General features: G+C 32.7%; 1 protein-coding gene across 1 annotated transcript; it reads right to left on the bottom strand.

Moving 5' to 3' along the window:
* Nucleotides 1-3,698: 3,698 nt before the first annotated feature.
* On the bottom strand, nt 3,699-26,382 carry LOC106721549 (neural cell adhesion molecule 1; the record flags this gene model as incomplete). Its single annotated transcript, XM_014516509.2, has 17 exons — nt 3,699-4,046; nt 4,362-4,438; nt 4,927-4,998; nt 5,075-5,329; nt 5,519-5,680; nt 5,766-5,948; nt 6,276-6,410; nt 6,645-6,806; nt 8,806-8,965; nt 9,374-9,504; nt 11,941-12,091; nt 12,794-12,939; nt 13,944-14,150; nt 16,122-16,232; nt 20,195-20,403; nt 22,317-22,458; nt 26,289-26,382. Coding segments are annotated over 17 exons (2,721 nt in total), but the record flags the coding sequence as incomplete, so codon positions are not given.
* Between the last annotated feature and the right edge of the window lie 970 nt (nt 26,383-27,352).

Below are 27,352 nucleotides of genomic sequence, written 5' to 3'. Positions count from 1 at the left end.
CGCTTTATCAAACTGAACGCGGAACCGTATATTCTAGCCACCTAGGTCGCTAAGAAACCGACACGTCCGATTTGTAACTCTTTGCGCCCAACTTTTTTCTACTCCGATGCTGACTCTCTGAATTCTGCCGACTCACTATCTTCCCCGCACAAGCCTCTGCAGGCCCCGCGCTCGACTATAGCGGCGAGTGATTTCAATCTACCCACTCGTACGGCGAGAATAAAAATGATTCGAGCTACCTAAATTAACTTGTATAGGCGAACCGCGAAATTCAAAAAATTCAAAACATTGCATCTTTACCGAACAATTATCTTATCAAGATTACTCGAATTCGTACTGCGTAAATGTATGAGAGCAGTTGTAAATGTTTAATTATCATTAGTCATTTGTAAATGTTGATGCCATGATTATGACAAAGTAAATATAGTCACGTGTTTTTTTATTATTTTTCATATTACTGCAATAATTTTGCGACTAAATAAGACCTTATCGAGTTTAAAAGAGCCTGAAGCGGCGCGGGTTGGTAGCAGAAACGAGCTAAAGCTTCCTTCGTCTAATTTATGTCGCTCATTAGCAGCCCGCTTCCATGCAGCGCGAGTAATCACTTACACACAACATGCTTTTGATAGACTAAGTTATACTGTAGGGAAATTAAGTTAGGTCTAAGTTGGCAATTTTATTGAATAATTTAACTTTCAGGGTTGTCATAATAGAAAGAGAACAACTAACTCCATAAATCCAGTATCTACCAGTAAGTGATAAAAATAATCTTTAAATTTAAATTGATTTAGAAATGTGAAAATACGCCTGTTTGTTATACCTAAAAAGAATCTACTAACGCATAAGCTTTTAACAAATAGTTGCCGCGAAATAAAAAACAAACTAGTAAAAAATATGTGTGTCCGGAATAGTGTAGGTTACCAATAGTAAAAGAATTTTTCAATTCGCTTCAGTAGTTTCAGAACCTTTTCAATGTAATCAAACGAACAATCAAATAGTGAATTGTCTTACATGTTTTTTTTCTAGAGTTAATTTATAATTTAGTAACAAGTATTACGCTTCGATATGATTCTATATTGATAAATTTCACACGAAAACTCATAACTTATTAAGAGTATATACATATACAAGGTTATTTCAAATTCTGTAGTTTCGGGAATCAGCGACGGCAATAACAATACATAATTTGGGTTAAGCCGATCGAGTTGACGGACAATTTCCGGGTGAGCCCCCACAGGAAGTTATACTTCGATAAACGTTGGAAATTCTTACCGAAATACTGCAAGTTGTTGCTTTGTAAACATAACCTATTTATCTGAAACTGGATAGTAGTTGGTGGAGTCGTCAAACGAGTAGATGGTCGAGTAGTCGAGTAATTATTGAGTAATTAACTTTATAGGTTTCGTTAATTTTTTTTGTCTCAATAACTAAACTAAGTATTGCATAATAAAAATATTGTAAGAAAGATAAGTATTAAAAGCAAGGGAATATTAAAATACCAATAAACTATCATGAAAATAGGAACTCTATTTACGTTCGGGCAGAATGTAATAAATATCCGTCGAGGTAGTAGTGAATGAGAGCAATTTTAATGCCGAACACGATATTTTCAGAGTTTTACTTTTATTATTTAAATGTTTGCCAAAAATAATTGAAAAAATATCTGTCGATTTGGGATTTTATAATGTTTTTAATGTTCTTATGTATATAATGTACATAAGTTAGATCTTAAAGGTAACAATAACTATTAGCTACTAATAAAAATGTATAAATTACATGTTTACAATTTATTCAAATCATAGGTAAAAATATATAAAGCATGTTAATCAAAAAGGACAAGGAAGGCGCAAATCAATTTTCACATTATGAATTGTTTGACGTAACTGAAATAGCTTGTGCGAGTCCGCAGCAAATTGAAATTCTTTTGTCACTCGATGCTTTTATAAAATCAAAACGTAACCACAGTTTAATTAATAAGGCAGTTATTTAAGGTTGCAATTCAATTAAAATTTATTTAACCAAATATATTTTATGTCTGGTTTTAATAGAAAATATTGGACAGTAGTCAATTATAGTACGTTACGATGGTAAAAAATAGCCCCTATTACTAAATTAATAGCAAAGGACTCGGAACGTCGGCACCGAGTCCTTTGCTATTTTTTTTTAAATGTAGAAAGTTTCGCCGAAATTCCTGTTTGGAAAATAAAATGGTATTTTTCAAAGTACTGCTAAAATAAAAAAAGGATATAGAGGCAGACTCTTTTATCTATTTCAGCATGGAACGTTAAATAATTTATTTATTTTGTAGTATATGTTTATTGTTACATATAATATAATTAAAAAAAATACTGAATTGCTTTTACAGTCCAAGCATTTTTCATCTTCGTAACACGAAATTGAAAGAGCGAGAGGGAGTTAAAAAAGGCCGCGACTAATTAAAAAGGTATACTTGAAAGCAATTCTCATGCGTCCCGGTTCCGGCATTAACTCGGCCTTTAAGACATCTTATGTAAAGAGCAAAGGAAACTTACCGGACGCATAAAAAAATATTTTGTATGATCTTAGCTTACAACTTCTTAGATTTATGTGAATTTGCGTTTTTGTTTTAAAGCTCCTGTGTTTTAATCGAACGTGTGTTTTAATTGAATACCTTAAATAAGTAGGAGTAAATTAAAACACAAATATAGAAATAATAATTTATTTTTCAATATAAAATCACGTCTTCAGGCCATTCGCGCTCAGTGAAGCTCTTCTATACTAACACTGATGGCAAAAGTAAAACGATGATTACAACATATTTATAAATAATTTTACTTGTAAACTCTGAACAATGGATTAACAAACAAAACGATTGAGTCATTCATATATTCATTATAGCGCTACATAGGGCATTAGACTTTACAAAAAAGGTAATATGACTACTTCTAAGTACATATTTACATTCACACAACCAAGTATTTAAGCACAAAAATCTACAAGCACTATTCACATACAACACAAAGTATTTTTTTAAATTACAATCCATAATCTAAACACACCTTATTATAAATTTATACATAAACTATACAGTCTTCCAAATAGTGGTTGCTATATGGTCTTAGATAAAATAAATAAATTTGAGCAAGAGAATATTACACAATTGAAAATATCTAAATATACATCAGATCGTCCCGATTTCACTTCTTGTATTATAACTAAAGCATTGCTTAGTGAAAATAACAAAAATAGAGATACTCTCAACAATAATATCAGTATATTTTTTTCATAATATTTAGAATTTGATATCATTATAGAAATTAAGAAGATTGGGGTCCCAAGTAGGGTTGGCGACAGGCAAGCGGCCGGCTGTAAAAACTTAAGCCAAAACCTTAAGGTTCATAAAACCTTGCGTGCCGACCCCACGAGAGTGGGAAAAGGCCAGGGAGATAATTGGAGATCACATGAACATCTTGGCAAATTAGTCATTATTGTCTTCGTTAGGAATAAAAAATAAATTTTACATATAATATTTGGATATCCATATATTATAATTCGAATAGGTTTTACTGTTACAAATTATAACAAATGTTAGACCTTGATTTTTTGGATACAGTTTACTGTTGACTCAAACCAAATAACACAAGTATGAAACATTCATTAAATTTTGGGAAGGACTAGATTTATAGATATAGAATATTATAAAAATAAATGTTTCCTGGCACTGATTTTAGAAAAAAGTTTATTTACACACAACTTTCGGGTCCTGGTAAATTTTCTGCCAAAACATGTTCTCTTCTTCGCGGCACTGTTTTACCTTTATTCCTTTGTAAAGTTGAAGATGTTAAGCTTCCTGAACTTAAGGAAGGCCCAGTAATACTCATAGATGGATGGTTTTCGAATGTTGGACTTCCATTACCATTAGGACATACAAAATTAGGGCTTCCTAATGTCGGACTATTAGTAGCTATGAAACTAGGCCTATAATTATTAGAAAACTCTATGGGTATGTTTTGATTAATTACATCTTCTTGTCTATTACTTGGTACTAATTCGTTATTTGGCGTTATCTGTAAAGAAAATAAGGCATTAATATTTTACAACTTGTCATTAATTAGCTTCGCTTAATGAAGCCAAATTTAAGACAAGTTATCTCACGTTCTCTGATATTGAATTTTGTTCAAGTCGCTTTAATAATTTCCTTTTTACATGATATAAAATTGTATCATCACTAAATCGATAAGCATAACTTAATTTATCCTTAGGTACTACTGGAGAAACACATATGCCAAAATATTGGCATCTCCATCAATTTTTTTGAAAAATAGTGACAATAATATGTCCTGTACAATCCTGTACAGATACGAGTACTGAGTATGAATTACCTGTTGCGAACGTACTGCAGAATCAAGCATTGCTAAGTCATCTGCTGAAAACACTGGCCCTGAGTTTTCCCAATCACCTAAAAAAAATGATTTTAATTTCAACTTTTACTGTAAGAGAATAATACATTCTAAATTTATTTAATTTATTTATTCAGGTAAATATATTTACTTTGTGTTATTAGAAGTGGTAATAAATAAAACGTAATCATCTAAGCCAGTTCTCTAGAATAGCAAACAACATTGTACTAGGCGTTTGCCTTAAATTCCAGAGTAAGAGAGAAAATTGATTTCGTACCCACAGCTGGCTCTAATGAAATTGTTAGCAGCAACTTTAAATGCTGTTTTACTATTCGCTTTGCGGCGAAGGTGAGTGCTATTTGTGCCTTTGTGACTGAGATCTTATGTAGAGTTTACTGAACTGAATTGATTTGTAGAACACGTGTGGTTTTGTTATTTAATTGTGAACGTTTTAAGCTAAAAAAACTTCTTTGAAGTGAGAATAATAGAAGATAAACAATTAATTTATATTTTAATTGCTAAGGAAATCTTTCTTGTTTTAACTTACTTCGAACTTCCTTTATGGTAGGCCATTCATCAGCTTCTAACACTTTTTGAGGCGATGATTGATTTTCAACATCTGTTAAAAAATGATTGTTATATACATATATTTTTTTCTGTACATTTTTGATCTAAAATCTTAGATCCAAACTTACCAGGAGCATTCAAAATGTCAGGCTGTGGATCTGGAGTCTTGACTTCTGACGGTTTTATGGTGTAAGCGACTACGTATCTCCGACCGCCGTCACTAAGTTCCAGCATGTCTCCTGGAGGATGCTTGTGTGGGGGGTGCGACCGACGACGACGGGAACAAACGGCTCCCAACGCTATACTACCGATTGCAAGAGTCGCTCCCAAAGCAGCTGCGACTACGACACCCATGGTTATGTTACCCATTGCACCTTTTCCATCTAAATAAAGAAATTAAATTCTTATTGACATGGTACTTTGTTGAGAAATTTATGATAGAGGAAGACCAAAAAAAGTATTAATGGATTGTGTGATAGTGGATATGCGTAAGAAGTTAATTTAGATATGATGGCTGGCATAGACGTGTGAGAGAGTAGAAGAAAAAAAAACAAAACAAAAAAAACTTTTACCTGTATGTTTAGCTGCGTCATTAAATGCAATGTTTTCTAAAAGTGTTCGTTCCGATTCACCTTTCATATTTTTTGCATAGATAAGAAGATTCAAAGTCGCTCCATCGTTATCACTTCCCGAAGATACATGTGTTACGTCTAACCAAAATGAAGCTAAACCATCTAAAACAATAGTTAATATAAACAGAAATATATTACTTAAATTTCGTAATACTGATCTCTAGGAGTTAATTTTTATCATTCTTACCTGACTCCGTGACAGATTCAGTGTAACGAGTCTTTCCAGTAACAGGGTCTAATGCTTCCAGTACAAAGGATTGTGGCAGACCGCCATCGTACCCCGCCACGCAGTACACCTGCAGAAGATTGCTGTCTCCTTCCGTGCTGTTACTGGTTCTTAAAGAACAGTTGCGCGGTGGAGACGGTCGAGCTAAAATAAAAACCTGGTTTAACTTCGACTGAAGTAAATAAATTAATAAAATTGAGATTAATAATTTCTTTGTCTATTTGTTTTAACTATGTAAACGGATTTTAACTGAAGTAATGACCTAAATAATGAGACATCTTAGGTTAAGTATCGGACCCTAAGATTTAATTCTTCTCAATACCGTTGTCAATATTAATGCCCAGAAGAGGTATCATGATGTAAAAATAAGAATATGATAAAGTATACGAACATTTCTATTTATAGAGGAATATTCAACGTGAATAAAATAAATTCACAAAAACAAGAGAATTCAAACTATAACTAGCTTACTGGCAGGTACGATCTGGAACACACAGGGCTCGAGTTGCCGACCGACGGAGTTGCTGCCGCGACAACTGAGTGTACCGTAGTCACGTTCGCTCTGCGGCTTGTAACTTAACTCACTTGTGCTCCCATTTGTTATTCCTGTTGCAATAAAATATAACATAGATATTTCTGTATTATGATTCAAAATTTGTTGTTGATATGGCTTAAACACCAGAAATCAGATCCGTGAAAAAGTGGATCATAAAAATTGTAAAATATCAGTTTACTTTTAATTTGAAACTTGGTTCGCATCATACATCAACTCTCAGAAGGGAGCTCCATTATCAATGACTTTTTGTTTAGTTTTTTCAAACAATTTACTTAGTGTCTTACCAAATTTAGCTGGTGCTACATCTAGACTTTCTCCGCTATTGTTAAACTGCCAGAAGAAGGTAACGTCTGGTGGGTTCGCTTTGACTGAGCAACGAACTCGGAGTGTCTCGTCCAGCTGTGCGCCGAGCACTTGTGGTGAGGAGAGTGCGCATACCGGAGCATCTATTAATAAAGATAATTTCTAAGAATTTAAAGTCTACTCATTTAAAATAGTCGTGTTACAGAAATTAATTAGAAAAGAAATTAATAAGAAAGTTCAGTCGTTTCGCTTTAACCGAGCTACTAGCTCTAGACTAGTCCAAAGAGAAATCGCAGAATGGATCTAAATAGTAAAGAAAAATAATTTGTAAGAATTTAAACAAACCTAATTGTATTTAAACAATTTTGTTAATTAGTCCTTTGTAATCGTTGTGACAATTTTTTTTGACAATGACATTAATTTAATATAAAAAGTGCTTTGCAATCATCCATATAATGATACTAATTAGAAAAACGAGATACCGTTTGATGTCAATTTGTACCGCGACGCTACGACGCATCTTGCATTTGTTTTTCAGAAAGTTTTTTGGTAGTATAAAGCAAAAGCGGGGGCGTGAATTCTGTTCGTTAAATCATAACAAGAAAGTTAGATGATATATTCATTTTATCGCTCGACTGTTCTTCGCCAGTGATGCTAGTTTCATACGAGGGAAGGACAGAAGCACAAATCGAGAGTAGAAGGTTCAGTACTGCTATTGGTGTTCGTTCACTAATTGTTAATAGGAGTTTTCAGCTGCTTTCACATTTATATTGACACTATTGTTGTCTTTGTTTTTTCCAAGAGAATGTGAGGTATGATAATGTGTCCATAAAAATGTCAGTACAGTTAAAACCAGCTGTAATACTGTTAATGTTCTGTATTCAAACAATGACAGCAGAAACAGTAGTAGCACTATAATATTTTAACCTAATCTTCTGCCCTCGTGTGAATCTTGCATAAGTAGCACGCTGTGATTCATTTAGGTATCTACTTAGAAAAGTTCGCTGTGCAGTTTCGCTTTTATTAAAATTTTAAATATTACGAGGGTTAAATTTACACCACTATATTATGCATATTATGAAGGTGTATTGAATTATTTATCTTTTTGGTAGAAGATAGTGTAGCAGTTTATATAAGCTACGATTATTAGTACAAAAAAAAAGGTTAAGTAGAATATGAAAATAATCTTACTAAGATTGCAAATGCGAGCGTTTAGATGGAAGGATGGATGGATGGATGGATGTTTGTATCTCTGAAAAGGCTCATCGCAACTTGATCAAATTTGGCACAGATGTAGAACATAGTCTGTAAGAACACATAGGCTACTTATTAGGTTTTTTTTCATTCCGCGCGGACGGAGTCGCAAGCGTCAGCTAGTAAACGAGATACTACTAGTTTTGTCGCATATTTGCACAATAATGGCATAAATAAATTCAGTATAGCATTATGTGAAAAGAAATTCAATAGGAGGTAAATTTGTCGTCAATTGGCTCGTCACAGAAACGCGGTGGATATAAATTTCGGGGACGCTCTCAGCGATCATGATTGATGTACGTTTACACTCAAAATACTGAATCATTGTCACGGTATTTTCTAACCGAGTTGTAGGTTTGTTTTAACATTGATTATTATTGACATAAAACGAATCCCCGTAGATGGAAGCAGTTTATATAACAAACTACATTTCTATAAATATGATTGATCTGTTTTCGATGAACGCTAACTTTCTTTTAGTCTGAGTTGTATGATTTATTATGTTTACAAACGTAGCATTGACGGTGTAGATTTATCAAAATACAAGAATAACATAAAACTAGATATGTATGTATATATTTTGATGTTTCGCGAATACATTTGGATTTTTTTATTTTTAATCTGATCCGTAAAATACTGCCTGTGAGGATTAAAACCTTCCAGTATTCTAGTAGCACTTAATATTGATATTCAAACTTTATGGTGGCTTGTGGTTAGCTATAAGTACGAATTCGTGGACAGGTAACCCCACTGTAAGTGGAGGAAAGCGTACTCTGCGTACTGTCGACGCATTTACGTCCCGTCTATACCTACAATTATGTAAAATTTCGTTCAAATTTGCAAACCGTCATGTTTACCTTAGTTTTTTAAAAAAAAGTTGTTACTGACATTGTATACTTAGATGTGTGGTCTGGCTGGCAGTCTCGCCTAGCGCGTTGGTAGCGCGACACGAGTAGTCACCGCCGTGGTCGCGGCTCACCTTCTGCAATGCGAGCGACTTCGTGCTCACTATCACGCCCGCTATCACGTTGTGTAACACCGCCTTATCCTGGTGAAATACGGTAGGATTTATAAACATACGCATTCTAATACCATTCACATAAAGCATGTTGTGTTTATTTGGTAAAGGTCAATCAGTTCATTGTAATTTAACGGTTAGTAGAAAGTCTACTAATCGTAAAATAACATAATATATGGAATATTTTAGTAGTGAGTTTGCATTGATGAAATAATAATGTGAAACAAAGAGATGTAATACATATTGCTTATTTAAATGTTTTCGGAAGTGCTTTTTATTTTTCCATTATTTAGATTTTTTTAATAAAATATTTAATTTCGTTTTAAGGATTTCTTTGTCTCAATAAAAAACCTTACTTATTTTAACTTAAAGATATTTTGTTATGAAGTACACTAAATAGTTTACGCTGTTTTCAAAAATAAATTAGATATAACTAACATTATGATACCACGTGATGCGATGTTCTCTCGGGTTAGCACGGACTGAACACTCGAAGTACACGTCGTCGCCCTCTTTGATGTCGTGCGGGTTAAGGGTGCTGCCCAGTGACAATGACACCACGGGTGGGTCTGTGACAATGTTGTGAAAATTATATACAGATGTTACACTAAATTTACTCATGGAGAAAATAGCAACATACATAGTGAAGAGCGATAATCATCAAATTTAACAAAGAAATTATGATTGACATTTTAATTTACGCTTATCGGTGGTATTTATCATTTATAATGAATTTGTGTTTAATTTTACTGATCTTAAGATCGCAATGTAACGTAATGTACTTAAAATAATATTCGGATTGATGTCAAGGATCGAATATAGATTTCGGTCTATTGACTTTACAATTCTTTCTAAATTTACTTTACTTTTGAAGCTATGTTATAAGCCTTGCCTGGATTTGATTCTGGTACGTTTTACAAAGCGACTGCTTATCCATTGGGGTTAATGATTTGAAATGGTCAGATCAGTGTCTGGTTAAACACTCAGGTAAAATGGTTATCTGCGGCGGAAAGCACGTGTTGACACTTTATTGGCCATTAAAGACCTATAACGACGTCGGACCGTTAGAGGGGGAAACGTTCATCCCCCGAAATAAACATTTACGACGGCTCGCGTTTAAATTGTTGCCGAAACGATTCGCGCAACGAGCAGGGTTATTCTCAACGTTTTAAATGCGTTACGGTTCGTTGATCAGGAGTAAATAGAATTTATTTATTTTTGAAAATTAATTTCCCTTGTTGTTATGGACTGAAAGGTTCTCTCAGTCATCTCTGAATACAATCGTTATCCGAATAAGGCACTTAGAATTATTATTATTATTTTAATCTTCAATAGCTGCGAGTACCTTTAAATATATATTACCATCTAATTTTATTCTTAGAAATTTAAGTGTTTAAATAATAATACATTTATTTAAATAAAATACTTGCCAATAAATAAACATTTTGGTATTTATAAATGAGTATTACTAGCCAACCTGATCGCCGCCAAGCTGCTAGAAATAATGCTAATTTTATAATTTTTATTACTTCATATCAGTGGACGTTAGAAAAATAGATGGAAATTTGTGAACCTAATTTAATTCATGTAAGAGCATTATGAAATTCAGCAGAGAGCTGTGAGCGGTGGGAAACAGTCGACGGCTGCAGTTTGAATTAGTTTTTAGGAAGTCCAACGGTCGTTAACTGTTGGCATAAAGAGAATGCAACATAAGTAAAAAGATTTTAATTACATTTCGCGTTTCTCTTGTTGGCTTATACGAGGTTTTAATAAAGTTTCACTGGACGTCCCTTTGAATATGTTTGAAATACATATGTTTGTACAAAAAGGAGTAACATATGAAATGGGTAACTGTTAAAGTTTCAAGGGTCTGTCTGTTATTTTGTTAAACATTTTGATCTAAAATGTTTATGAAAGTTAAATGTTTTAAATTATATGTTTTGATGAGTGAAACAGTAAAATCATTTTGTCTTTACTCGCGTAAATAATTGAATTCCGCAAGGAAGAGTGTGCATAGCTGTAAAATATTAATAAGGATGTTGTGTGTGTCTAATTATGTAGCCATTGAAGTACGAAACAAATTGAGTGAAATTTTTTCAATGCCTAATTAACACACTATAACTGTGCTAAATGTGATACATCTTCTACAATAGTATAAATCTAGTCATTTAATATAAATCTAGACTAAATGTAGCTTAAAAACCCCTTTGAGCTTCTCTGAGTATGGCAGTTTGCTGCTCAAGAATGTTATATGTGCCTTATACCGGTAGAGTGTGAATGAAAATAAAGGGTATCTTCTATTAAATAAATGTTATTTTAAAAAGTATCTAAATAAATAAGTCGGACTATACAAGTTGAAATATAAAGTCATAAGGGAGCTAACATAATCCTTACAATCAAATCCCCATGTGAACGTCTTCGTGCAGTCGTGCTCGTAGCGACAAGAGACCGTTGCTACGCCGGAAGTGCTAAGTACTAACGATAATTAAGCTTAACGCCGCTAAAGATGTGCAAACTGGTTAAACTGAGCTCCTTTATTGCTTATTTTGTAACAATATTCCTTCCAACAATTCTTGAAAGTGTAATACTCGAAGCGTTTGAATATTTTAGTTATTAGAATTAAGTTAAAGTTGAAATTAAGTCAATATTTGAAGTAACTTTATAATTTAAATACATAAACATTGAGAAACATTTAGAAATACTTTGAACTTAAGGTAATGGAATTGTGAATTTAACAATGGACATATTAATGCTTTTACAAAACTCTAAAATCAGGAAATATTAATTTAAAATTTTTTTTTAACCAGTAGTAAAAATATCCAGCTTACCGTTGGTTTCTGACGCCAAAATGTGTGTATAAAACACATCGTCATCATCTTTGACAAAACAGAGATAAAAATATGTTTTAAACTGAGATTTTGACGTCAGAAACCCACGAATAATTCTTTCGTGTTTAATATTTTCTTTATGTCGAATTTAGAAAGTTTTATATAATTTTCACTTACAAACAACATCCAATTTAAACGCATCTTCAATACTTTGTCCAGGCATGGCGCTGTTATCCGCTTGACATTTTAAATAAAGACCATCGTCTTCAGGCATCGGCATAAATTGTAGGTTACTGCTTACCCAAGTCTCGTTAGCACCTTCTATCACCTGCAATAAAACTGATAATTAATTACAGTCTTAAAACCAAGCTAAGATTGATTTTTAAAACCGTATCCCTTTAATAAACTTTAGATATGTGGAACTGGAATTATTTAACTAAATGGGTTTAAAATTACCAAACAATTGGTATATTAAATACAGATTTTATATGTTTTATCATCATCAGCTCACTATACGTCCACACTGAGAGGCTCGGAGCCTACCCCAAGTTAGGGGTGACTAGGCCATAGTCAACCACGCTGGCCCAATGCGGGTTGGTTGACTTCACACATATCATTGAATTTCTTCTCAGAACGTCGGTTAACTGTAGATATGTAAATCGAGACTCGAAAAACACATTGGTACATGGTGGGATTCGAACCCAAGAAATGCAGCTTGGAGGTCAAGTGCTTATTCCCTGAGCCACCGACGCTCTTATGTTTTATATCTAAATAATATTAACAATATGGTTATTCGTCAATAACATTATCAAGAATATTATTATGTAAACTCTTCCTATAAATTGTAAGTTAACACGTTCAGTGCTACCAACTCACAGCCCACTTTACTTTCATGCGAAAAAATGGAAGCGGCATATAAGGTGTTATGTAAACATGAATAGAAGTTTAAGGTGTTTAGAGCTATATTTGAAATTACCCAATATTGTAAAAGTAAATTAGTTTAAAACTTTCAAAGTATAATCATATTTACCTTTCCTCTTTTGAATTTTCTATTGTTTTTATACCAAGTTAGCTGAGCGGGAGGTCGACTTCCTTCTGATACACACATGAGACTGACGTATTTCTCAGACGATAATGTTGTTGGCTTATTTAGAATTTCAACGAAAGTTGGTTTCACTAAAAAAAATTAATAATGAATATTAACTGTTAGTAACACGAGTGTAGTTCGATAGAACTTAGAGCTTGGTAATGCTTGTATATATGTTATTAAATTTAAAATTCGGCTTATTAAAAGTAAAATTTGGATTTCAGGAAATCTTATTTGAAAAAAGCTACATTGATTTGAGTAATAAACGTGCGAATTCGATGTTTAAAATGTTTAAAAAGGGATCTGCAATAATTCTAATTTAACTTGACTTTTTAAGCTTTAGGTCATTTTTTTGGTGTCGGGGGGAGGGGGGGGGGGAAATCTTCTAAAGATATCCTGCCTTTAGGGGGAAGACAAGGTTATGTGGGTTTCGACCTACTAAAACCCCCTCGGTGGCTAAACTCGAGTGCAAAAAGAAGAGGATTCCGGGATCTCCAAGGAACGCACCGGAACCCTCAGCACTTATCTCCCCAAGAGAGAATTCTCCCTGGGGCTCCACACTATAACGGTAACGTAGGACCACTCTATGTTACCGTCTTTCCGGAAAGCTTTAGGTCCTAAGATGGATAATAATATATTTTTGTGTGCATTTGTTATTATTGGATCAAAACAAGTGAATAAGAAATTTGAAATGCATTAGTGTGAAATGTTTCCGCTACATAAATAATTTATATAAAACGTAAGGTTTTCATTTCATTTTGAGACTCGAATAAAGTGGCCTCGTCTTTAAGATTGTTTTCCAAGTTTCCTAGTTAAAGTTTAATCAAACGTCAAATGTTGGTCGACAACAACCCCAAGGGCTTACAACTTAATTTACCCAAAGAATTCTATCAGTACTTTCAGTGGTTCTGTCTACACAGAGATCTATTTATATTCACAAAAAAAAAACTAGGAAAAGAACTAAATAAACGTAAAAATATAAGTCTTTTGACCTTGACTAAGATCTATATATGTTCTTGTAAGTATTTTAGTTATTATTAATTATTATCATGAATTTTTACGAGCTGAAAGGTTTTAGAAAAAAAAAACTTACAATTCATTTCCAGTCTAACCATCTTCTCTTGTGGGCTGACGAGATTGGTGTTAGAGGCGCGACACTTGAACGTCGTATTCAAATGTGTTCGTTTTATATGCGGCAATTCCAATCGGTTCACCACCACGTGTGTGTCGGTCTTCTCACCAATGTATTGTGTTGCTGGTGTACCATCTATGAGCCAAATTACAGTAGGCGCTGGCCGTCCTATGAATACATAGTCCAGTCAATCAAGAGTAACCCGCATAGCGGAAAAATGGGTTTAAAACAGAAGTCCTTAAAGCTCATTGGACTTTGATGTTGTTTAACGTTGCGGTGATATTGTTATCCCGTTATGTAAGTTGTGAGAATATGTATAAAAGTAGATCACTTAGTGACGAAGGCAAAGATATTGCAAAGTACATAGAAACACTCGCAAGGGATAGATATTCCAACAACTCTATCCCAACTTCTATTATATTAACTTCTTATTACAATAATTTCGATATGCAAAATTTGGTTATTGAAGGAGTTAATAAAATATCCCTAAAGAACTAAACCTTACTTCTTATTGCCAAAATTTTTGTATGGATGGATTGATGGATGGACGAATATTTGTTAGATGGTATCTCCAGAACGGTTTAACGGATCTCAGTGAAATTTGGCATAGATAAGAAAGCTGGAAGAATACATATGCTACTAATGAAGTTTTCCATTAAAATTCCGCCCGGACGGAGTTACGGTCATAAATATTATGTAAAAATTAAAAGCTACTAGTTTTGAAGTCTCTAACACTACACACACATTTACTAAATTATAAAATGACAGTAATCCTCTAGAAATTTAATTTTAGCGAAAACACTGCGTGTGTAGGTTTATTTTAATAAGATAAACCGAATCAAGAACATTCCTTCTATATTATATTCAAAATTACACCAAGATTTAGGCAATAATTTAACTTACAGTCAAATAAGGTGGGATAGCTTACGAGAGAGTTTAACAGACATGTCTCGGCGGCTTCGGTTTTAATTACGTTACAGTTGAAGCTGACTAGGCCTTCTGCTATTATTACAACATCCACCTTAAATATCTAGAATAGTTCTTTTGTATAAATTAATACTTACTTACTTATGTATAGAGTAGAGTTATACATAAAACTCTAAAATCTTTTATTGACAATTCATTGTATGTGAGGTCTACCCGTAACGTGATCTAGGTTTTATCGGCAGTCAAGTCAGATCAGACAAGATTTTATCAGAACTAAATTATTCGTCTTGTAAATTTTCAACGACGATGTAAATAAATGCAATTAATAACGATATGTTATCTATTACTTAGATCATAAAATCTGATATTCTCTCAAATGTTGTATTTTTACGATATTTTTCCAAACAGAAGCTATTGTATTTGTTGTTAGTGATTTTAGATTAACCTATATTTACGCTCTGTTAATGGTGCATTTATAGAACAAAGTACAATAACTTAAATATTGAGCTTGGCTGCTACGTGGACAAAAGCTGCGAGTTTACAAAAACATTTCGGTGACGACCCTACTTTTATATCGAATTCAAAGAAACTATTTCATTTTGCGGCTTTAAATGTTACGCGTTTCGTTCATTGCGATATTCGACATTCAATTGTTATGCGACATAAAAAAAATGTACAAAGAATAAAAAAACACAAGTATGCAGAGTTCTAAGAATAATTAAACTATGTGCTAAGAATAGTAATTACACAGTGAAACTTTTACGGAATTTGCGACGAAGATAAAAGTATAAGGTTACCGGGATCTCGTTTTATTGCGCCAACTTTAAATCATAAATTACAATGAAATTGTGAAAAGTTCTGGATGCCATTTTCAGTCTAATTTTGTGTTTGATTCGGTGTCCCCTTCCCCCGCGTCCGCGCAATCCCCTTTGCCATCGTATCTCGGGGCGATGGATAACTTTACATTGGGTACCATTTGGTGCCGATCTCGCACAGTGTGACTTATCGGCAAGTTTAAGAGCAATATATCAAAGTAATCGGTTTAATTTCTCATTTCCCTGTTGGGAATAAGTTATGGTTCATCTTGACTGATGCCCTTTTGATTTCTAATGTATCAGAGGGAAATAGTGAAGGAAACACATCGTTTTCTAATTTTTATCTATACTGTGCTAATAATAATTGAAGTTATTACATAAGAATAAGTAATCTTACCTCCTCTAACTTCACAGATCAAAACTAATTCATTCCCCTCCTCTAATGGTCCAACAACACCTGACACGTCTCTGCCTGACTTGTCGTAAAGAATGAGTTGATGTGGGGGCACTGTAACAACATTGATAAAGTTAATTTAATTTTTAATCAAGTACACAAAAAAGAAAACACCAAATAAATGATAATTATTATATTTATTATGTCAGTTATATTTCAAAGCCGATTTATATACATTTTGGTATTGGAAAATGTTAACAAAAGACAACCAAAAAAATATTGAATCATACAAATTGGCTACCTATTGTATAATACAGATTTTAATCTTAAACACATTGACATAAGTGAGGTATAAGTGTGGGTTTCGTAATATCGTACAACCTCCGTCCCAACTAAAGGACAAGAATTGCCTACGACGGGTCGCCTATTACTTGTAAATGCTTTTGTACTCTTACATACCGCGCTACGAAGCCCTTCGACATTATATACTATCGTGTAAGCAATTGAATAATTCAACATTGTATAGTAATACAAAAGGATTTCCGTATCGTTCCCATCTTGAAAAGGGTTATATGTTGTGTTGAATAAAAATAAGGGAAACTTTACTAAAATAGTTATGCAATATGGGTAACATCCATTATTATCCGTAAATAATATTAAATATATATAATAAAATTAAATTATTTTTTCACGAATAGTGAAAGTTATTACACCAAGACAAATAATGCACAAAGTTTCTTTTATAATGAAGGCGTAACAAGTGAAAATTATACATCAGAAATATAACCCCTAAGGTCAAAGAAAGCTATTTATGCATTTTTTTTAAAAATCGCTGTTAATAATTTCAAGTAACGTAAACTTTCACATACATTATATATTTGTTGCCAACTTTGGTGAAAGGAGATGTGTACTTGAAAAGTAAATGTAAAACCTGTGAGTCTCGTTTTTTTATAAATACACAACATATGTACATGTCTCGGCAGTGGAAACGTCAAGGATGACATTTGTATTACAACATGTTATAAAAACAAATCAAACATTCATTAGATAATATTAATGTATACAATTTTAATAAATATCATGGTCAATTCATCACGTTGGCGACGTCGAAGTGCCTAACAAGGGTTTGATGTAGCGATAAAGCGTACAGCTTAGATTACAACCGAAATTATGGCTTCTGAATTATGCATTAACTCCGAGGCGGCGGGAGTTGTGAAGTTTGGTCTCGGAAGTGAAAACTCACTAAATCGGTCGGAATTTATTTAAATAACATTACAACAACACTAAATAATGCTATTATTCGGTGATTCATGTTTCATTACACCTCAAGTTTGAAGACAGATTGTGTGCTTATCAAGGCAGAACGCGGCAATTGACTAAGCACTTCTCCTAGGCGACCTACTCGTACTACCCTAGTAATACCCCTGTTACAAGAGTGTTCTTAATACGAGAAAAAATAACGTTCTATGATAAAATCATATTTATTTATTAAATTGTTCAAGAATAAGCGAGAAATGTAAAATTTATAAGGTTTGAATAATTGAAAGTAAGATTCAATGTTCGTCAGCTCATTTCTTATAAGAAGGGATCAATACCCGCTCTCAGCTGTTCACTGCTAACTTGTTTCATTAAATTCAAATTTCGTGTTATACTTATTAATTCAGGCGGGCGTTTTCTTCGCACGTTTCAGCTACGGCGGCTGTTTTTTATATTCTTATCGTCTCCGCTTCCAGTACCGAAACTTTTTTTTTTGTGAATTTCGACATTTCAAAAGTATTTTGTCGTTGCGTTTATTTTAATTGTAACGTTTGAAATGATTTTTTTATCGAGTTGTTTATGTTTTTAATTATCATACTGTAGATTTTTTTTAGCAGATTCGCTTCGAAAGCACAGAATTGCAAAGATCTTACTAATATTACAAATACGAATGTTTAGATGGATGGATGTTTGTTTGAAGAAATCTCCAGAACGGCTCAACAGATCTCAATGAAATTTGGCGTAGATGTAGACCATAGTCTGGAAGAATACATAGGCTACTTATTATGTTTTTTTAATTCCGCGCGGTCGGAGTTGCGGGCGACAGCTAGTATTTCTATAAAATAAGTGTATCTTTCTAAGAAAATCATTAGCTGTTAAATGTTTGTAAAATTCTATAAATAAAGATCTATTTGAAAATAAGGTTTTTTTTTAGTTATAAACTCAAATGTACATACAACTTTACATAACCGTATGTAAATAATAGTCTCTCGGTGTAGAACAGTACCTGGCCGATGACTTATGTTTGCAAAATACCGCAACATGCTCCCACTTAACCGTTACTTATTGCTTCACTTAACTCAAACCCTACCTAGCAAAGTATTGCCAACGGAAGTACGCCGCTGAGCGAGGACGTACGTAGGTCGCTACACATGAATTACAGGCTGAAACAAATTACTTTATTCACTTTGCGGATGCCAAACATGTATTTTATTTTGTAACAGTCTAATATCAAAGATTTCAATAATTGGAAGGTCAAAAATCAATCATTACTTTCAAAAACAATAGTTTTAATGAAGGTACGAGTATGTCTTAAAATTTAAAGCGATAATGATACTTTAATTTTTTTATAATTTAGTTGAATATTTAGATTAAAAGAAAACTAATTAATTCATTAATAAAACATATTGTAATGTAGTTTTAAATTAAAATACTGATTTAAGTGTAAAGTAACTTAATAATAAAATATAACGTACATTTAAAACATACCTCGAATATCAGAAATAAAATGTCCACAACTAGTCCCCCGAGCCGTAGCTCGTTTACATTTTAAAATTCCGCGATAAACACGTGTAGATAGTGCAAACATAATAAATTTTATAGCATAGCAAAGTGGGCAAATGTATTTCAAGAATTACTGTAATTATTTTCTAATTCAAAATATTTGAATTAATTTTATGTTGTGTTTGAAATAATTACATATCGTATAAACACGCAAAGATTATTTTTATTAAACTGTTTTATTATGAACCTTTTTGAACATTCCTAATCAGATTGACAGTTGTTTTATATACAGCATGCGACATGTTTCCTAGCTTTTTCAATAACTTAACGTCCTCATAATCCTGCACTTAAATAAAACACGTACCGTATAGTAATACGTACCTCTTATAGGCGTGAGTATTCTAGTATATTAATATTGAAATTTATTGGCCAGTATTTTGAGCTTGCTCGTTGACTTTTTGCCATGGAAACATTGCTGCTTCAGCCGTAATATTGCTGTATATTATTGTAATAACACTCTCGTGCTTCTTTGAAGGAAACTGAGGGCGTATATTACCTCTTATTTTCCGTACCGAAAATTCAAAGGAGCTCCTACAAAGCTTTGTTTTGCATCGCTTGCTAGACGAACGCCACTGAAAGGCTGCCTTTTTAGATAAGGTTCCCTTATTTAAGGGAATGGAATAGATTTTACGAGTTAAAATTGTTCGGCAATCGAATAGGCCGTATCGAACATTGCCGTTTACGTAAGATTCAAGATTTTCTTATATTTTTTGGAACGAAGTTCCTTATCGCGTGTTGTGAAAGGGGGCTAGACGGAAAAAATTCTTACGAAAAGTTGTCACGACACTTTTTGCTATAGTAAGTATGTTAACGACGAATGAGCGCTACTTCACCATGGCAACGACGTGACAATATATAACGAAAATTCATAGAAATAAAATGTACTTCTTGTGAAGACTTAAGTTTTTTATTCATAGAATAAACATTGGTTCCTTCACTAATTTATCGAAAGGAACTTCGTTCTATCCGGGTGTCCCTTGACACCTCTCAAGTTTTTTATTATATTTATATACAATATTGTGGTTATTATGGTGGTACCGTATGAAAAATTGTTAGAATTATAAATATTCTATTAAGTATTATGAATTTGATACATTTTCAAATAACTTACAGAAGTTCGAATTTAATTCATTATATTTTTGAATACTTTACATTAACCTGATGTCCTGCCAAAATCATCTTTATTTTTATTTGATGTAAGATAAAAAAATAATCAATGCAGGCTTCCCCTTTATATCAATGCATATATAACTTACCAATAACAGTTAATCTTATTTGAAAGTTCCTGGTTGGTGAGTTCTTGAAGTCGACCCGGCATCTGTAGACTCCTTCGTCGTCAAGTTGTACCGTGTCCAGCGTGAGTACAGCGGGCCGAGCCACGGTCACGAAGTAAGCCCGCGGTCCGAACACGTTCGGGTCAGACCATTGCAGCGCCTTGTCGAACGAACGACCACGAACGTCGAAACTGTAAACGGATAACCTGTTTCTTTATCTGTTTAAGGTTATGATTTGTTGAGAATAAATTCTGAATCTAAAATATCCGTCAAAAATCATCGGATGTAAAAAAAAACATGGAATGTAGAGTAAATTATCGAAAGAAATCATCGATGAAAAAACAACATAGGAGACAAAATAATGATTTTCTCAGTACTTGCGTGTCACATACAAGAATAGACATTTACATTACGTAACTTATAAATAAAATAGTTCATCCAAATGATGGTTCAAGGAACCTTTATTTTCCTTTTCAGCTGAGGAGTCCCTAAACAAATAACATTCGAACTAATGTCGAGGTAAATATGAAACACGAGGACGGGACCGACAAAAATGGCAGATTGATTTACTGAATAAACTGCCGCTCGATAATCTGAACAAATGAAGTGATTTAGACGTTGTTATTACTGACGATGTTACAAGAGAAATTATTATTAAGAATAGACAGAAAAAGAAATACAATTAAATAAAAAATAAATCTTGAAGTGATTATCAGTATAATTCTAGATATAAATTGGTCTTTTAAAATTAGTATGATAAACGACCGATATTGAAATAGATCCTTAACTAGTTTTTGTCTTTTTTATCCGTAAACAATAATAAAATAAACTATCTTCGGATTTATCGCAAGAATTGAATATTGTTTTCGTAAGTAATAAATAACTTATCTAGAAAAGCTTGACGTAAAAAGTTTCGGTTTAATTGATTTAAATGTTGAACTAAGGAAAATAATTTCAAATGTACAATATAACATAAGAAATATATGCTACAAATGTGGCGTAGAAATATTAAAGGCACATTTAGTCCGAGCGTCGGGGAGGAACCACGCCTAATGCGTAAAACCTTATTGATTGTACGACATTAGGTGAGTTCCACTGAATACGAATATGGAACGCTATGATAAATATAAGGAAAACTGTTTGAAAAGTTAGTCTTTCTACGGGAAATGAGTCGGAAATAATCAATATGATAATGTTAGCAAAGTTGAAAAAGGCATGCTCAGATGGTTTAGATTTGTTATAAAAAGTAACAAAAAAAAACAATCTCAAACAAAATGCACTAAAAAGTAACAATATAATGTCCCCCAACCCCCTAAAGAAAGTTCTCTTCTTTCTTGTAACTTGTCTATATTGTATAATTATTGTTATTTCGCAGTCGGTGTGTCCAAATTTCTTATACCGTCCAGATTGATGGAATACTCAGAAGGTCGTTATTAAAAGAACCCGATACTAACTGGCATGTATGCGTAGATGCATGAATGTAGAAAGGTGGGTAAGGACTGCACAAAATGGTCCGTGGTTTCTGCCTACATCTATCTTACGTTACTGTCGTTAATAATTAATTTAATGTTTAATAATATACGGTTCGCATAAATAATTACATTGCATTAACAGAGTGATATTGATTGTGTTGTTACAAATCAAATTAAATTATTTTATTATTTAAAGTTATTAAATGTTTTGATTAACAATTTGAATAATTTACTTCATATCTCTTACACTGACTAACCAACAGATTATATTGATTTTCTCTCGGCTTCTCTTTGTACATAAAAAGACCAAAGTATTATAGCTTTTTAAAATTGGTTGTAAACAACTAGAATAGATATTGAGTTGATCGGAAACAATCAAATTTCTGTTTACAATATTGGTAACAGATGTATACTGTGAATTTTCTGCCGAAAAATCTGTTAAATTTAAACATATAGGGCCTAACCATAGAAACCTTAGATGGTGTTTGAATTATATTTTTGTTAAAACACATTTTAACCTATTTATCGTACGTTGATATTACCGGAAATATGATTCTAGGTAATCTTCCGAAATACGATGTTGACAAATAAATAACAAATTTTGGACAATAGAAATCTGTATATAGTTTTACCTGTATATAGGTTTTCCTCCAGTGATCTTGCCCGCCCGGAACCAGAGCACCATGTAAACGCGGTCCTCAGCGGCATCGGGCGTGACGTCACACGGCAGGCCGGCGGTGCGGCCCAGCACTGCGTCTACGTCCACCGTTGAAACTGTACAATATACACAATATATTTCTAATGCAAGTTCCATATTTCTAATGCTATTAAAATTATTACACAAATGTCTTGATGTCATCTTACTAATATCATAAATGCGAGTTTAGATGGGGATGGATGGATGGATTTTTGTTAGAGGGATCTAACGGCTCAACGGATCTTGATACAATTTGACACTGTTGTAGAACATAGTCTGGAACACTACATAGGCTACTTATTAAGTTTTTTTTAATACCGCACAGATGGAGTCGCGGACTAGTTAATTGATAAATGAATCGGGTCCCTGGCAAGGACATACTCACATACTATGGTGTTTTAGCACCGTAAACTTTCGATATTGATTAGACGTATAATTATGAAAGATTTAAAATGCAACATAAATATATTTCCATGGGTATCATTAAAAAGTGTCATATCAATTTGTTGATTAAAATGATTTTCAATAATTCGAATAATTTAATTGAATATTGTGCACTATACTGTTACATACTCACGTAAATACATCGCTGAATGAAAAATAGACTCACAATTAAGCACTAAATGTGACATGAAATACTAAATACATTTAATATTCACGTAAAACATTCAACATTCGACTTGCAAAGAATATAAAGGTCGTTTTTATTTTATTTCTATAGCGTTAAGGTTCTTAGCTTTCCCACCACACCGAGGAGAATAAAAGAGTATGAAAATAAATAGCTGTAATATTAAATGTACTGCAGCGGCACCGCATGAAATAATCTTCTTTTCTTACGGCGTAACTGTCACCGTCTTGAGTCCAAGTAATACAGGCCATCAGTCATGCTTAGTGGGGAAATTTCAATTTACCCGCGAATGAGACCAACCAAATTGAGACGGATTATTCAGTCTGGTTAGTTAATGTGTTAAATTTTTATTTTTATGCTCAAAAAAAAAACAATACATATAATATATGGTTGGTGTCTATCTCAGTTGTGAACTGCAGTCGGCAGCAGAGATACGTCAGAATTTTCAAAATGTGGTCTTAGTAATGTTATCCAGTTGAAATGCACATCGTATCCTAAAGTCTGTAATTCAATAATCAAATTGTCACCAAATATGCAATTTTAAAATCATTAACCGTTGGTTTCCGTGGCCATAATCTATGTATAAAATGTATCGTCAACCCTGTCATTAATTTTGACCAAACAGAGTTAACAATATGTGTTAAACGGCGACTTTCTCAGAAACCTACAGTAAGAGTATTTTAACAGAATTATAATGTAGGTACTTCAGGTAAAATGTCTTCTAATTTGTTACATTCTTAAAAAAAGTGTACTTCTCTCAGGAAAAGTGTGTAATTTGACAAAAAAGTGAAATAGACAAGCATGTAAGAAAAAGAAATTCTTATCAGATGTTTGTGTACCGCAGCGTCCCGTCGTTAAGATAAGGGTAAAGAAATGAAGCTTGTAATCAGGCCCTTTTATTTGTTTAGATGTTATAAAAATATATTTTATTCGAGGAAGAATTTCGATGTAACGTTCTCATTTGATCAAATCATTATTTTATGTACGTTATCACATACAAACACGAAAATTAATTGTTAAATGTTTGTGTTATTTTCCTAGACGTAAGAAGTTTTGTTTTTGTGGCCGAATAAAAACAAGAATGCTCTTCTAACTGACAATGAGGGCGTTAATTCCTTCCCGTTTTTGTAAAAAGTAGCTTTTATGCGTCGTTCTCACAATATATCATATTTTTTGTGTCGCCTTGAAGAAATACGAGGGGTGGTTGCGCGCGTGACAGGCTTCAGGGAGTAATATTAATAAAATTATTGTTAAGACACGTAGCGAGCGGGCCTGACCTAGTCATCACATGCGCGACTCTGAGCCAGCTAAACAGCTATGCATTACATTATTGTCCTCGAAGACAACGGCTGTACGCATACAAATATGCGCTTCGAATTATGTTTCATGTTACGATTATGTTAAAATATTTAATTTTATAAATATATGCTTTAATATAAAATATCAAAACAGATGTGTGAAAAGGCAATAAGATTACAACAATTCTGCTGCTACTTCTAATTTCTATTTAATCATGAAAAAGTATTAAATTAGTTCGGTTTTATTTTAATGGAACAGTGTAAAATAATCAAGAAGTTTAAATGATGTTTAATGACTACCATAGGTATATGTAAAAAACTAATGATGTGTATTATCTGCTAACCTTTTTCAACCAGTTTAGATTATAATATTGAACATTGGAACATTTTAATTAAATTGCTTAACATTTCATTTAACCCTGACATTGTACATCGCTTGCTTTTCACCTCCGTGTTCCTTAATTTATTTCGTTTATTCATCGGTAAAAACATACGTCGAACGCGCAACCACAAAAGTCCGGTCTAACACTGTCGAATGACTATCGTTTTCCATTTGTTCCGCTGTCCAGAAAATTTTGCAATAAAATTAATCGTTCAATAAAATTGGAGCACGAACTGAACCGTTCACGCGTTAACAGTCTTAATTGGACATCACTTTTTGTACTTTTTTGTTTTTAATTTAATATAGTATATTTAGTACTTAATTATTTAACTAAATTAAATAAGGCCAAAAAAATAAAAACTACCACAAAAACGGCAAATCATTTTGCCGATATATTTGCCACGCATCTTCATTGAATTCAAAGAAAATCCGAAAAATTAAGACACTGGACATTTGAAAAAGCATGTACATATTTCTCACAAATGTGCCTGGTGATTACGGGTACTTCTTATGTCACCTTTACTAAATATGTAAATTTCAGCTATGTTCTAGTTTCTTCATTTTTTTTATATAATAAGGTTTCAAATGAGTAAGCGGCCATCTGAATTAGTCGAAATGGCGAGGCGACCGCTGTCCATAGGCATGACCGAGTGATTTCTAATAATCCAATAAAATTTTATAATGACGAGGGAAGAAGTGTACTGCACGAAAGTGGTTTTAAAGACCAATTTAAAAGACGTTATTCCAATTGATGAATATTTTTTTTGGGAACATTGAGATATTTATATGTCCATGGCTTGACTTTATTCATATAGTTTAACCTACTGCGAAAAGTGCGTGAAGCGAAATGTTGTGTAAAACAAAAGTTAAATAAATATGTATGTACCTACACATATATATATATATATATATATATATATATATATAAATATATTGTTTAAATGATTTGATATATATTGCTCAATTACGTATGGTAAATTCAAATGAGATTATATTTATTAACTAGCAAGCCAATTTATTTGCAACCCGTGGCTATATAAAACGTTCCAATCAAACTGAGCAAATGCATACTAACGCAATTCTCAACAGATTACAAAATAAAATTGCAGTTGGAAACAAAAATTAGCGAGCAGGAGAATAAAATGCATATGTATTTTTCCAGATGAAACAATATTATGGTTTTAATTAAATTTTAACTTGAATTCCATCTATTTTAAATAAGTGATGGAAGAAAAATACTGGTATACTTAGTAAAAGCTTGTGAGCTCTTAGAGATGGAAAGTGGACTAGTATTTTTGTATTTTACATCTATGGCATTGAAATCACAGGTAAATTGATGAGACAAAACTTTTTAAGTAATTGATTTAAAGATTATTTAATGAAAATATTTTTTATCCAACTAACAGATTTTTAGCATTGTACTTGAACATTGTTTATTTTATACGTCCAATTCTATCCATTTTTCAATTTTTTTATCGTTTAAATTTATATTTTTTATATCTTTCAAGCTAAATACAAGATTGAAAAATCGTTATATCAAATGCTTATTTTATTTGATTCTTGTCTTGTATTTAAGTTTTTGACTAAGAAAGTTCTTACCTAAATCCTCTGCGTCTTCACTCCACTCGCCTTCCTCAGCACAGCAGGTCGCCAGAACGAAGACCAACTGCATCCACTTTATTAAACTCATTTCTTACACACACATTCACAAGACACGTAATATTAACTCACATTTTTTCTTTTATCTATTTTTTTATTGATTTCATTTCAAGTTTAATTTACTTTAACGTTTTCATTTGTTTTCCTAACAGACATAAAAAGTCTTAATAACTCTAGTACAAACATAGTTTTACTATTATGTAAAGTTGTTAATACTTTATTAAAAATCATAGGGGTATGTGTAATTATATTGCCAGTAATATTAAGTTGAAAATGTTTTCTATTTATCTATTGTTTTTGTTCAAATTCTCTTTTTAAATACTAATTTCGAACATGTTTGTCAAAATTACAAAAAGTTAAGTGAAGTTTTTAATATAATAATTAACATAAATTTGTCAGTTTTGTAATATTATAATTACTGTATTGTCCATTTTATTATGTAATTAAAAAGTTGTCAGAACTCGAGTTAAAAGGGCAAAACGTTCAGTCCCTTGTCAGAAGTTTGACGCTGTGCATTGCAGTCATTAGTATTTTCATAATTGTTTTATTACATGTCCTAGGATTAAGCTGGTCTTCGCCGAAACAACTGTGGATAAACATAATATTACCCCTCTTTTTTCAATTAGGATGTTAGAAATGACGAAATGTTTTTTCGTGGAAACCAGAAGCTAGAGGAAAAGGCAAGATGAATAGGAAAGCTCACTTGTATAGATATAGTTATACGTCTTTAGATCAATTTATAATATTCCTAAGTAAGGGGTGACTATTCACCTGGCAGCTTTTTATAAAGTAACTTTATAGACATTTTATTAAGGTTAGGTTTTCATTGTTTGTTATTTCAGTTAGCTATAACGTGGCCATACGATTACAATCAATAAATTGTGTGACAAAACTGTAACATGATTTAGTTTATCTTATTTTTATTATTGAATATAAAATGGCTGAGTGCGTACCTTTCTCTTATCCGATCGGGTTATTTATTGCACAAGTTTGTTTTTGACCGC

Source organism: Papilio machaon, chromosome 17 (assembly GCF_912999745.1).
Source record: "Papilio machaon chromosome 17, ilPapMach1.1, whole genome shotgun sequence".
Classification (NCBI taxonomy): domain Eukaryota; kingdom Metazoa; phylum Arthropoda; class Insecta; order Lepidoptera; family Papilionidae; genus Papilio; species Papilio machaon.
This window is presented reverse-complemented; position numbering and strand designations above follow the sequence as displayed.